The 12215-nt window shown below is 38.4% G+C and overlaps 1 protein-coding gene across 1 annotated transcript; it reads left to right on the forward strand.

Moving 5' to 3' along the window:
- The first annotated feature begins 37 nt into the window (after positions 1-37).
- LOC306854722 (vascular endothelial growth factor D-like) lies at positions 38-8740 on the forward strand. The gene is made up of 6 exons (XM_079392961.1): positions 38-683; positions 3919-4117; positions 4199-4389; positions 6619-6752; positions 7148-7251; positions 8185-8740. Exons 1-6 carry the CDS (start codon positions 594-596, stop codon positions 8220-8222), a joined length of 756 nt encoding a protein of 251 aa, XP_079249087.1. The 5' UTR covers positions 38-593; the 3' UTR covers positions 8223-8740.
- Positions 8741-12215: the final 3475 nt, after the last annotated feature.

The following is a 12215-nucleotide window of genomic DNA, read 5'->3' on the forward strand; positions in this document are numbered from 1 at the left end:
TCCTCTTCCTCCTCCTCCCCCTCTTTCACTACTCTGTAGAGGTCTGGATCACATTTAAAACCACATGTTCCTGTGTGCAAGCAACTGAGCCTGGAAGTCGGTAAGCAAGAAATGTGGTGACAGCAGAGGGGGACTGGAGCGCACAGCGACGGGACAGACATGCACGCCTCCCAGACGACCTTGCACACACTGGTGGCTGGAGAAGACTGGATGTGAGCTCTTGTTGGATTTTGCAAACACATATAGTTTGACACATCTGGATCTGTGAAGATACTTGGCCAAATCTGGCCAGTCCAAGACGGATGACAGCATCAAGGAGTTGTTCTGATCAAAGAAAATCGCAGAAAAAAAGGAAAAACTGTCCTAAACTAGCGCTGATTGATGTCTCATTCTCCTCCTCTTTTTTTCTTTTCTTTTTTTTTTTTTAAGAGGAGAGCCCATTTGGCTCCGCAAAGCTAATTGTGACAGGTCTCTATTGGTGCGCCTGTGTGGTCCAGTGTGAGAAACCTGCTTCGTGATTTGTGAGTGTATACGCAGACTGGCCTCCCTCGCTGCTCAGTCGCTGGACAGTATCCTGGAGAGTCAGTAGCAGGATGAAGACACAGAAATGTGCTGGACTTCACATGTTGTTACTCCTGTATGTCAGACTGATGCTGGCCCTGGATGCCTACAGACCCCAGAGAGTAAGTATGGCATCCTTCAGCAGACATGAACACCAAGTGCAGCCAAAACCTCAGGACATTTTGTTTGTTCACAGGCAAATTTGAATGATACTGAGGTTTAGTTGAAAATTGTTTTCATTTTTATAGGTTTTCAATTGTTATACATACTAAGTTGTGAGGTCTTTAAAATGCAGAGTCTGTCCATTTACACTTAAAAATAAGTGTTGCAAAAATGTGAAAATAATTTTTTTGAAATAATTTTGTTTTGAAATATTTTTTTGAAAATAATAATAGTTTTGAAATAATGCAAAAGAAGAACCAAATAATTTTTTTTCTTAGTTCTTAGAGCATTTTACAAATATAAAGAAGATTTTGTGGAATGGGAATGTTAAAGGTTCTTTATGGAACCATAGATGCAATAAAGATATCAATGGCAGGTTATGTAAGAAAGGTTATGGGTTCCAAGCAGTGGCGCAATAGCATAATATCCTATTAGTTTTTACAGATACACTCCATAAAGTGGGTGTGTTAGCGTGTGTGTGTGTGTGGTATGTAGCCTGGTATCCAAGTGCAGCCTCAGGCATTGTATTTATATGTTCAAGCTCTCAATGTTCTCATCCGTCTCATTTCTTCTTCCTTGTAGGGGCCTCCACCTCATTAATTTTGCACAGTTGTAACACATATTCTTACCTCATTTTAAACCCCTCCTCATACTCTCGCTCTTTCTCGCTGTTTGTTGTTGTATTGTTTGCATGGGTAAGTGAATGCAGACGGCTCCACCCTAACATATTGAAGAGATCATAGAAGATCATGTCACTACACGACAGCAGGATGCAAGACTTCTCTAGTGATGACTTCCATATTGCGTGCCACCCCTCTCCATCACAGCCTCGACTGTTTTACTTCCCACCCACTTTGTGGCTTTCCTGTCTCATAAAAGCATTATTGGAAGTTCTTCGGCCCCTATTGCCATTTTTTATTCACCCTTTTTGTGGGACACACCCGGTGTGTAGTAAACAAAACAAAGCCAGTGCTGGTTTTTGCCTGCTTAACTCAGTATTCTCAATACTGAATGAGAGGTGGCAGACATCAGGTTTGTTTGTGCACTCCTTCCCATGTGTGTGATCTACTCCATAAACTCTTGCACTTCATGAATGAAGGGTAAACTAGTGACCAAAGTAACTATGGTCTTAAGTTCAATACTCTCCAAAATGGCACTAGGAGGTTGACGCGGAGGAGACGAGTTGTTGAATAAAGTTGTTATTTTAGTTTTCTTTGCACACAAAAAATATTCTCATAGCTTCGTAAAATTAAGGTTGAACCACTGTTGTCACATGGATTATTTTACCGATCTCCTTGCTACTTTTCTGAGCCTTGATCGTGTAAGGATATCTATGGAGGGTCAGAGAACTCTCGGAATGCATCAAAAATATCTTAATTTGTGTTCCGAAGTTGAACCAAGGTCTTACAAATTTGAAACGACATGAGGGTAATTAATGACAGAATTTTCATATTTTGATGAACTATCCATTTAAGGAAAAAAAACAGCATTGCACAGCATAAAATGTGCCTAGAAGCAAGAAAAAACCCATTATATTATTAACAATATTGACATTCTCCTTTCACTACAATCAATATGAGTCACAAGACTTACTTTGTGACTTTGTGCCCATTGTTTGTATGAAACGAGTGTGAATTCGCATTGTTACACAAGAGATACTAAAAAGTAGCCAGATGAGCACACTGACATACAGCGAGAATATTAGGAAATATCAGGCAACATGCATGATTGACCAATAAGAAAGCATGTAATGTACATCATATTGGCATTATACTGCTCGTTATTTACCCTACTCTCTAGTTATCAATATCGCCACTGGCCAGTGGCCACGGAAAGTGTGACCACTTGTGACTTTGTCAAGGTTATTCTGCAGCTGTCACAAGACACTTAGTAGTTATTCAATCCATGTTTTGCGAAACAGCCATGATATTCTGTTCATATTGGTGGCACATGTCCCAAACTCCAATCCCTGGGATCTGTGTCTTCACTGAGCCTCTAAACAGGTGGTCCATACTGAGCTAATAGAGTGTATGTTCCAGTTGTTTAGAGTGGGCCTCTGCCAGAGGGTGTTCCATGTGTTTGGCTACACAAGCTGGTTTGAGAGAAAAAAATTGAACTTTATTGCCTGACAACAAACCTAGACTGAGCACGAAGCTCTAGATAAATTCTAGAGATTGAGAAATCGTGAGAAATCCAGCACTTAGGTCTCAAAAAAATCAGTGTGCAGTTGTCCAGTAAGCAGAACTACTTATGATGATTCAAGGCTCCATTTACCCATTCTGAAGGTTGCACAGTCATGACAATGTTTAATATACATCTTCAACAAGTTGTAAGGGAACACTCTGTGGATTATATTGAGGTTGTAAAACTAAGGATCTCTTCGGTCTGATGCAACACTGCATATTCATTGGTGGCGGATCAACATGAGGAACAGCTGCATCCTTTTCCTAGCGTAACACTGATTCTTTACTCAGCCAAAAAATGCTGAGAAAATCCATAATCCATGATAATTTTGATTATCACTACTGCCCTCTAGTGGATAGAAAGAAAACGATTTTCCTTTTGATGTGCATTGACTGCATTCAGATTTTTTTTTTTTTCATTTTAAGAAGCTGTAGCCTACCACTAAAGTCAAGTCAAGTCAAGTCACCTTTATTTATATAGCGCTTTTTACAATGCAAATTGTGTCAAAGTAACTGCACAATATCAAAAAAGGAAAATAATGTGTCAATAAGTTTAAATAGTGTCTTTGCAATGAGGTCGACGATATCGCTGGAAATGAAGCGTCCCCAACTAAGCAAGCCAGAGGCGACAGCGGCAAGGAACCAAAACTCCATCGGTGACAGAATGGAGAAAATAGTAGCTGTGTGCTATCTATCTAGGAATGTGTTGTTGGTTATATCCCACTGGTTTGCCTATTATCATGGCAAGACTTCACATACCTCACAGACAGCAGGATGTTTGTATGATGCAAGTCTTTGTAGAAAGTTGTAAAGTTAGGAAAGAAGGAGTTTCTAATTTGTGGGCATTCTTTTTTAATCCTTTTATTTATCTAACTCCTGCTGTGCTGTTCCATACTTTTGGCTGAATTTTGCTCAGCATGCCTCATATTCTTATAAAACATAAAATGTTTCACCTCCATATTACAATCAGCAGCCCTCATTCTTTCACATTCAAGATTGAATATCTCCATAGGACATAAACCAGGAGAGGTGGGAACAGGAATTAAGGGAAGCTGGGAGTCTGGATGAGCTTCTGAAGCTGACCGAGTACCCGGACTGGAAGCTGTGGAGATGCAGGCTCAAGCTGAAGCACTTTGAATACACCAATCCACCTGAGAACCGCAGGTCAACTCGCTATGCGGCTGCATCGTTCAGCCCAGAGATGCTAAAAGGTTGAGACCCTCTTGCAAACATAATTGCGAACATGTGATGTCTATGTCGATTTGTGTACCTCAAAAGTACCTTTTTTTCAGATATTGATGACGAATGGCAGAAAACACAGTGTATGCCCAGAGAGACGTGTGTAGATGTGGCAAAAGAGCTGGGCACCAATACGGCTGTGTTCTTTAAGCCCCCGTGCGTCTCTGTCTTCAGGTGTGGCGGCTGCTGCAACAAAGAGGGAGTTACCTGCCGTAATACAAGCATGACTTATGTCAATAAAACTGTGAGCACTACTCATTGCATTGCGTGGGTATTACATACAAATTATTGTCCAATACAATTTGTTTGTACATGCTCATTTATAAGGAAATGATCTGCAGTTCATTCAATATGCAATCAAGACACACAGTCTTAAAGGGACAGTTCAACCAGAAATTTAAGGGGTCATATGACGTTGCTAAAAAGAACATTATTTTGTGTATTTGGTGTAATGCAATGTGTTTATGTGGTATAAGGTTCAAAAACACATTATTTTCCACATACTGTACATTATTGTTGCTCCTCTATGCACCGCCTTTCTGAAACGTGTCAATTTTTACAAAGCTCATCGTTCTGAGAAGCGAGGCGTGCTCTGATTGGCCAGCTATCCAGTGGGTTGTGATTGGCCGAATACCTCAAGCATGAGATGGAAATGTTACGCCCCTTACCGTATTGTGATGCTGTCCCCTGGCGCTATGAGACGAAAATAATAAACCCATTATAAACGAGGCAATTTGTTGCATCCAGTGGGGACTTAATTACTGATTATAATGACTTTACTGTCTTTTTACTGTAAACATTGCCATGTCTGCATTTGTGATCATAGAAGCAACAAACAACAAGCACTACTCTACACTGCCCAAAACTCGCGTTTGAATAGTCAGTGGCAAATCCTTTAAATAAGAAAACTTACAGGCTGTGAGGCAGAAGCGCCAGACTGTCCTTGCAAAGTTGGAATCGCCCCACTTTATAGAAACAGCCTTTGTGCATAGCTGGCAGGCTAACGTTACTCCCAGGTTCAGGAAATAGTCTTCTGTACTTAGTCTGATATAGCAAACCAGCTCCCAGATTATCTCCGGGGTGGGCTGAGAGCCGTGACGTAGACGCTAAGCATTGAATTTAAGATTGTAGTTAGGTTAGGTTAACCCTAACAAGTAAAAGTACTGGACCTATGTTCAAACTAGCACTGTAGTGTTTAACCCACCTCGGTGACACTGCTCCGTGATGGCAGGTCCATGGCCTTCCTCGGCTTTTTTATGGTCCTTGGAGTTTTAGAGGGTGTATCTCGGTCTCTTTTATCTGTCGAGCTCGAACTGGCACCCTTTTTTTTTCCAGTCCTTGAATATTGCCATGTCATGCTGTAATCTTGCAATTAAGTTGCAGCATTTCCGACAGACTCAAAATGAACGAAGAGCTGTGTTTAACACAACTAATCCTAACTTTGACAGTTGGCTGCAAATATTTTTTTGTTTGTCTCTACTGTCAAATATTAGTTTAGATGCACTAATTGTAACGTGGATGCATAGATTTACTTCACATAATCTGCAAAAGTCGTTCACAGCCATCTTCACTCCTGTATTTCGCTCGATGGTTTTGTTTTCGCCGCATACCTGTGTTTACAGCGGAAGTTTGAGGCAGCTGAGCCGGCGCATAACATACGTCATAACCAAATGTTATGTGATTGGCTTACGGGTACACCAATGATTTTAAACTTCAGACAAGCTCCCCCCCACAAGAAAGTAAACGCTTGTCAATTATTCCCTTCCAGACTCTGTCTACGAAGTAGCAGAGTTTGGTATTACCAGGCTACCGTAAAATGTGCTGCACACACTCTAATATTTGGGTTGAACTGTTCTGGAACAGTGTTGTAAATACAACTTAACCACTGATTTCTAGTTGTGTCCTCTTTTGGAAGCCCAAACAAAGTACTTTTGCTTTCACAATGAAACACACAGCGTCTCCACGACAAGGTGCAACAACAATACTACAGCGAGAATAATAGTTACGCCTTCTTTCTTTGCGTATACATTTGGGCAGTGTTTTGCAAATCTCCCCACACTGTGATGTAGACATCTCTTTGGTTTTGAGACTTTAGTCTTTGCAACGTCAGGGATCGTATCTATGCATGAACAGCTTGTAACACTCCAAAGAGAAAGGAGAACTTGAAATTGCATCATATGACCCCTTTAAAAAAATATTTATATATGTCATCATTTACTTTATTTACCCTCATACTGGCCACTTTTATGGTGCTTTTGTGTTTTAAAACCTTGGCACCCATCAATTATAAATAAATGGAAAAAAGTGACCAAAAACATTCTTTAAAATTTCTCCTTTCTACAGAAAAAAAGGAGGTTTGGAACGACATGAGGGAGAACAACCATTTTTTGGCTGAACTATCTCCTTAAACATATGTGTTAATGTGTACATTCTGTTCCACTTATTGTTTGTAAAGACATCCTCTTCCTCACAGATTTTGAGTGTGAGTCTGGCTCCGTATAAAACTGGACCAGAGCCTGTGCTGGTGAAAATAGCCAATCACACTGAGTGTATGTGCCAGGAACATTCGCTGATCCGAAGACATGTTCGTGAGAAGCACAAGAAGAGGTTAGTAAATGAATAGGTTTATGTGAAACCGGGTGTATCCTTGACATGAAATATTAGGTATACAGTGTAATATTCAATAATAGCTATTATGTTTCTTCAGTTAATAGTTTTAGAAAATGCAAGACTGATTTAAAACAGGCAGAGTTGGATGAAGTTATCAATGAGGCAATCAGCATTCCCCTGCACTTACACTGACTGCAATGCATGACTGGGTCTTTCTTGTGTAACATCAAATGTTAGACCCAACCCTTATTTTTCCAGTACCATGCTGTGTTATTCACTGTTGATACAACAATGTTGCTCTTGGAGAAATTACAGGTTGGGCCTGCTGAGTTGCAGCCATATGTAGGAGTTCAAGTGCTTGTTGGCATAATAATATGTATGTGTGTGTGCAGTTGCTCTCCTACACGTAAGCCAGAAGACAAGAGGCTGTGCAACAAAGGTTTAATATGGGACTGGATGGCAGAGCGATGTGTGACGTACCCCTCCAGTAAACAAGGTCAGTGAGTGATTGATTTCAACTCCCGTATTGACACTTCCTGTTCTGGCCTAACGAACCAATGCCTCGGTTACTTTTTATTATACGTTAGTTGCTATATTGCAGGAACTTTTATTCAATATAAACACATCAAGGCACACACAACCACATGATTTTTATTTTTTTGCACATTTATTACATCCGCGATAACACTTTTATTTTATTTATACTTTTTTTTTTTTATACCAGAGCCTCCGTCTACTGTCAGTGAGGAGGACTGTGAGATTGATGTAGAGCGATGTGAATGTATTCCAAAAGTATGGACACACAGATTACACCAAACGTGACATAATTCAACAAATCTTCTTAAGGTAGAACGATTTTCAAAAATATTTGATATTAAAACTCATATAAGAACTTAAGTTTGAATGAAAAGTACAGTACTTGAATTACAGTTTCTTTGAGTGTTTTTTCTGTCCCTGAACATATCCTTTATTAATAGTAATATTATTTAATGTTATTTATTTATTTTTTGTCACCAAGGATAATTATGATTGGTCAGTCACACCAAATGTAAACTGGTGCCGTCTTGCATCTCATTTATCAATTGTATTTAAAGTAACCTCAGAGGAGGTTTTTTTGCTTAAGATAATATACAGATAAAATTATAAAACAATTTCAGAGCAAATATTTCATGTCCATGCATTTATTTGGTAAACAGCCATGTAATATGCCACTCCACGTCAGGATCTGATCACCCTTTCGAGATATATTTTGTGATAATGCTCAACTGTAAATTATCCCTCGTGATCAACGTAAAGTGCTTATCATTCAGTTATAAGCATAGAATGTTTTTAAGATTCGTGGCAAATATTAAACTATTAAGGGATGTTTGGGCTATTTCATACCATTCCATTAATGACACTCAGTTTCATTCATATTTTTTTTTTACAGCTGCAAGAGAGAAAAAAACGATGAACACAACGTCCTGACAATCTGCAAGTGCCAAGTGCAGAGACTGCAAAACACCATTTAATTTATTTATCTCTCTATTTATATCAAATAAAAATACTTTTATTAACATTTTATTCACACATCTCATCAGTAACATGGCAGCGATAGCTTTCTAAATATAAAAACAATGCTGCTTTTCTGTTTGAACACATGAAAAATGATAGCTAAAAATGAGAGGTAAATGTCTCCTTTGCACTGAAGACAATGTTGCATCCTAAAGAATGTCTGTGGAATTTCTTAGATATAATTTTTATCTAAAATAATTATATTTAAGTATAAATTATAATTTTTCTAAATGTTCCCTGGTAGGCTAATAGGGTCTATGTGGGTTCACGTCATGTTTCCATGGCACAAGAGGACTACGTGCGAGATGGTGTACGTGCAGAAGTACTTCATTACTCACATGCATTGAGGAAATGGCCAGGCCTCTGTGTAAGTTGATGTGTTCAAATTATGTTCTGGAGATGAAAGCTGTTCAAATAAAAAATGGCAAATTTAATAAATAGGTCTATGATTGTGATGTTTTCAAGGACCACTGAAACCATTTTAATGTAGTGTATGAAATCATGAAGCATTTTCAAAGAGTACAAAATGAGTCATTGGCATAAAATCATAGCATTCCTGTGCTTTTATAATACAGTTTCAATCACTTTGGTTTGTTGTAGCTTTAGTATAACCTGAAATCCATATTAATCCAACAGTTCATTTCAATAGTAATTGATTAAATAAAGACAGGGGCTAATTGTCACAATGCACAGATTTGACCTTAGAGTGTGTGTGCGTCAACGCTCATATTTTGTAAAAACTGCCTTTGACGTGGAAAAGGGTATAGCATCACATCAGGGTCTGAGAAGACGCACATTCTTTTTCTTGTCGAAGTACTGCAGGTTTTTTAAAACGTAAGCTGTTCTTGCAGCTCACTGTTCTAAATTAAAGGATTTGGATGATGACTGGTGATCTTTTACATGTTAATGACATTAATTAGGAGTCGTTTACAAGGCAGAGTACAGTGGCCGAGAGAGCTCAACATGCTGCAAATAGAAAAAAACACCTGCAAATTAAGAAAACAACTTAATCAATTTGACAACATATGCGCTGCAAATGCTCAAAACACAAACAAATAAAGAAACGCACTAAATAGAAAAAAACACCTGCAAATTAAGAAAACAACTTTGTCAATTTGACAACACACGCGCTGCAAATGCTTACAACACAAACAAAGAAACGTGCTGCAAATAAAATTCTTTATTTGGTTGTGTTGTGAGCATTTGCAGCACCTGCTGTTAAATTGATGAAAAGGTTTTCTTGATTTTCCTTTTTCTATTTGCATGTGTTTTCTGAAGTTGCTGTGCGTTGAGCTCTCTTGGCCACCGTAGGCAGAGAGCTGAAACCATTCAGTTACTTGCAAGTTCAAGATTGTTTGCAATTCATAGATTTCACATCTGAAAGATAGGTGTATGTGCGTTTTCTGTGCATACGTTCATTCTATAAATCACTTGTATGCATATTTGAGAAATGATCATAAGATCAAATTTAGGATGGTTTCTGCGCGGAATTTTATAAATTTTATAAATTTGTTAAAAAAGTACATTTACTGAACTGTATCTTTCTTTCTGGACAATAACAGTGATCATGTTTTTGGTATGTTCTTCTAGACTTTTAAAATTACACTTACCCTGAAAAATAGTTACCAGGGTGATGACTAGCCTTAGTCTATCCTGTACCTATTAGGTATGCCTTTTATTAGGTAAGAAATTGAAGAAGAAAGCAGTCAGTGCAACCTCTGCAAAACTCTGTGTGCACCTACAGTATTGATTGTATATAGGTGACTGCTCAGTAGCCTACCTGTATTCTCTGTTGGTGGTTTGGTCTTGGAAAGTCAGATGAAATGTCCTGTAGATTTCTGTTCCAGTTCTGCTTCTTCTGTTCTGGGCTACACACAAAGTATTTCTAATTTCCTGGTGAGGTTTCTTTATGTAGCCAGTAATGCCTTGCTAATTTTCTCAAACAAGGAGCTAGTGTCCATTGTGGTTGTGATGTATTCTTCCTCTGGTGAGATTTCCACTGAAACACTTACTCACAGTAGGCTACCATATAGCCATGACATTAATGAGAGAGGTCTAAGCAGCTTGGGGGCAAACTTGAATAAATAATTAATTAGACCTAACACTTAACTTTTTTAGAAACACCATGACTCATATTCTGATATGTTACCCTGTCTGATGATAAGTAGCTACTGGAATAACAGATGTCAAAGCTGACTCCAGTCAAACTAATATGACAGGTAGTTGGCTCGCACATGAAGGACAGTGTCGCGACAGTAGCCTATTCAGCTGTTCTCAAAACCTAGCTGATTTTTTATTTAACATGACAAACCGCTAAAACGCTATTCTCTGCAACACTGTATTGGAACAGCAGCCTCATCATAACTAACATGACTCTATACTCACTATGGCACAGATGAAGCATTGAAAGATCTGATTCATTTTAGTGAATCGGATTGTTTAAATGCTTAATTTAAATGAAACGATTCACAAAATGACTCGCCGATTAATGCGGTGTGTAGATTTTGTTTGTAGCAATATTCAAAATAATATGATGACATTAAACAATTATTAAATTAATATATGCATACTACATATGTTGCTGTTTGTCATATTTTTTTGACTCTTGCTTGCAAGTCTGAGTTGAAATGCTGTGAAATTCTTTCAAAATACAGGGCTGTGACAGCTGTGGTTGTAATACATGGGTGAACAAACCAGTATTTTTTTACTGAATGGGGCTTATTTCCTGAAATGAACTACTTTCCACATATATTCCATGGAAAAGACAGCCTGCCACTCCTGACATTTTCGCTCAGGCACCGATTCATCTCCTTAAGCTCATCCTTGACATCCTCTTCCTCCAGGTTGTGACTTCCCCACACGCTCTCTGTCCATTACTGTTGAAGGTCACACAACTGTTGCCCCCTGGAGTGTTAAATGCCTGGGAGTCGTCCAAGATATCTTGACCTTTACGGATCACTTTGTGCCAAATGCACACTTCATGTCCCTGAACTTCCAGCACTCACTGCAAACCCACTGCCCTCAGCCTCTTGTTCTGTTCATCTCTTCACTTAGGGACTGTAAATCATTCTTTTCTGTGTGACCACTGGAAAACATCCATCAATAGGCCCCCTTATGCAATCATGGAAATTCTCACGTTGTGTCTCTACTCTTGTGTCTCTGGTGACTTCCCAATGCTGCCAAAATTAATATTCAAGTCATTTTTCAGGCCACAGTGCAGGCAACAGATGGTCTATCAAGCATGACCTAAGCATGTGCATCTAATCTCTCGTCACATGAAAGGCACTTTAAAGGTGTTACATCATGCTTCTTTATTATTTACATTTTCCCTGAGGCCCGCTCATATATTTAGGCAAGTATTTGTGTGCATAATTTGGTTTATTACAATTTTCTCTGTCAATTTCTTGTTGTGCCTTTAAGACTTCTTGCACCCTGATCAACTTTTCTACTGAGTACGACATTGTTTCTAACTGTGCCGTCATTCATAAACAGATTCATTATAATACATGCTGAAATGTGCCGCACAAACTGAAATTAGCAGAGAAATATTTCATAGAGAAAAGTCTTTCACCTTAAAGTTTTGAAAGTATTATATTATTTTAAAATAGGTGTCTCTTTAAATCTATAACTAAATTTGGTAAATAACTCTAAATTATCTTTTTAGCTTGATCCGTATTTTGAAAGAGTAAAATCAAACAAGACAATGGGAATATTAAGCTAATTTATCTGAACTTTTTGCTGTTTTCGTAACACAATTTCATATAATCAGGTTTGCTTGTTACAACTGGAGTTTGTACTAGCGCTTGACTAAACCTCAGAAATAAAAGCCCAAGAGCAATCAAAATAAATTCCATTTATGCTCAAACTGTCAAAAGGAACTGATTAATTTAGGCTATTAGCTACTTC

Source organism: Barbus barbus (assembly GCF_936440315.1).
Source record: "Barbus barbus genome assembly, chromosome: 35".
NCBI lineage: Eukaryota > Metazoa > Chordata > Actinopteri > Cypriniformes > Cyprinidae > Barbus > Barbus barbus.

Coding starts and splice junctions, on each gene's coding strand:
- LOC306854722 (XM_079392961.1), top strand. CDS start 594: ATGAAGACACAGAAATGTGCTGGACTTCACATGTTGTTACTCCTGTAT. Junction 4,118..4,198: donor CAGCCCAGAGATGCTAAAAG/GTTGAGACCCTC, acceptor CCTTTTTTTCAG/ATATTGATGACGAATGGCAG. Junction 7,252..8,184: donor GTACCCCTCCAGTAAACAAG/GTCAGTGAGTGA, acceptor TTTTTTTTACAG/CTGCAAGAGAGAAAAAAACG.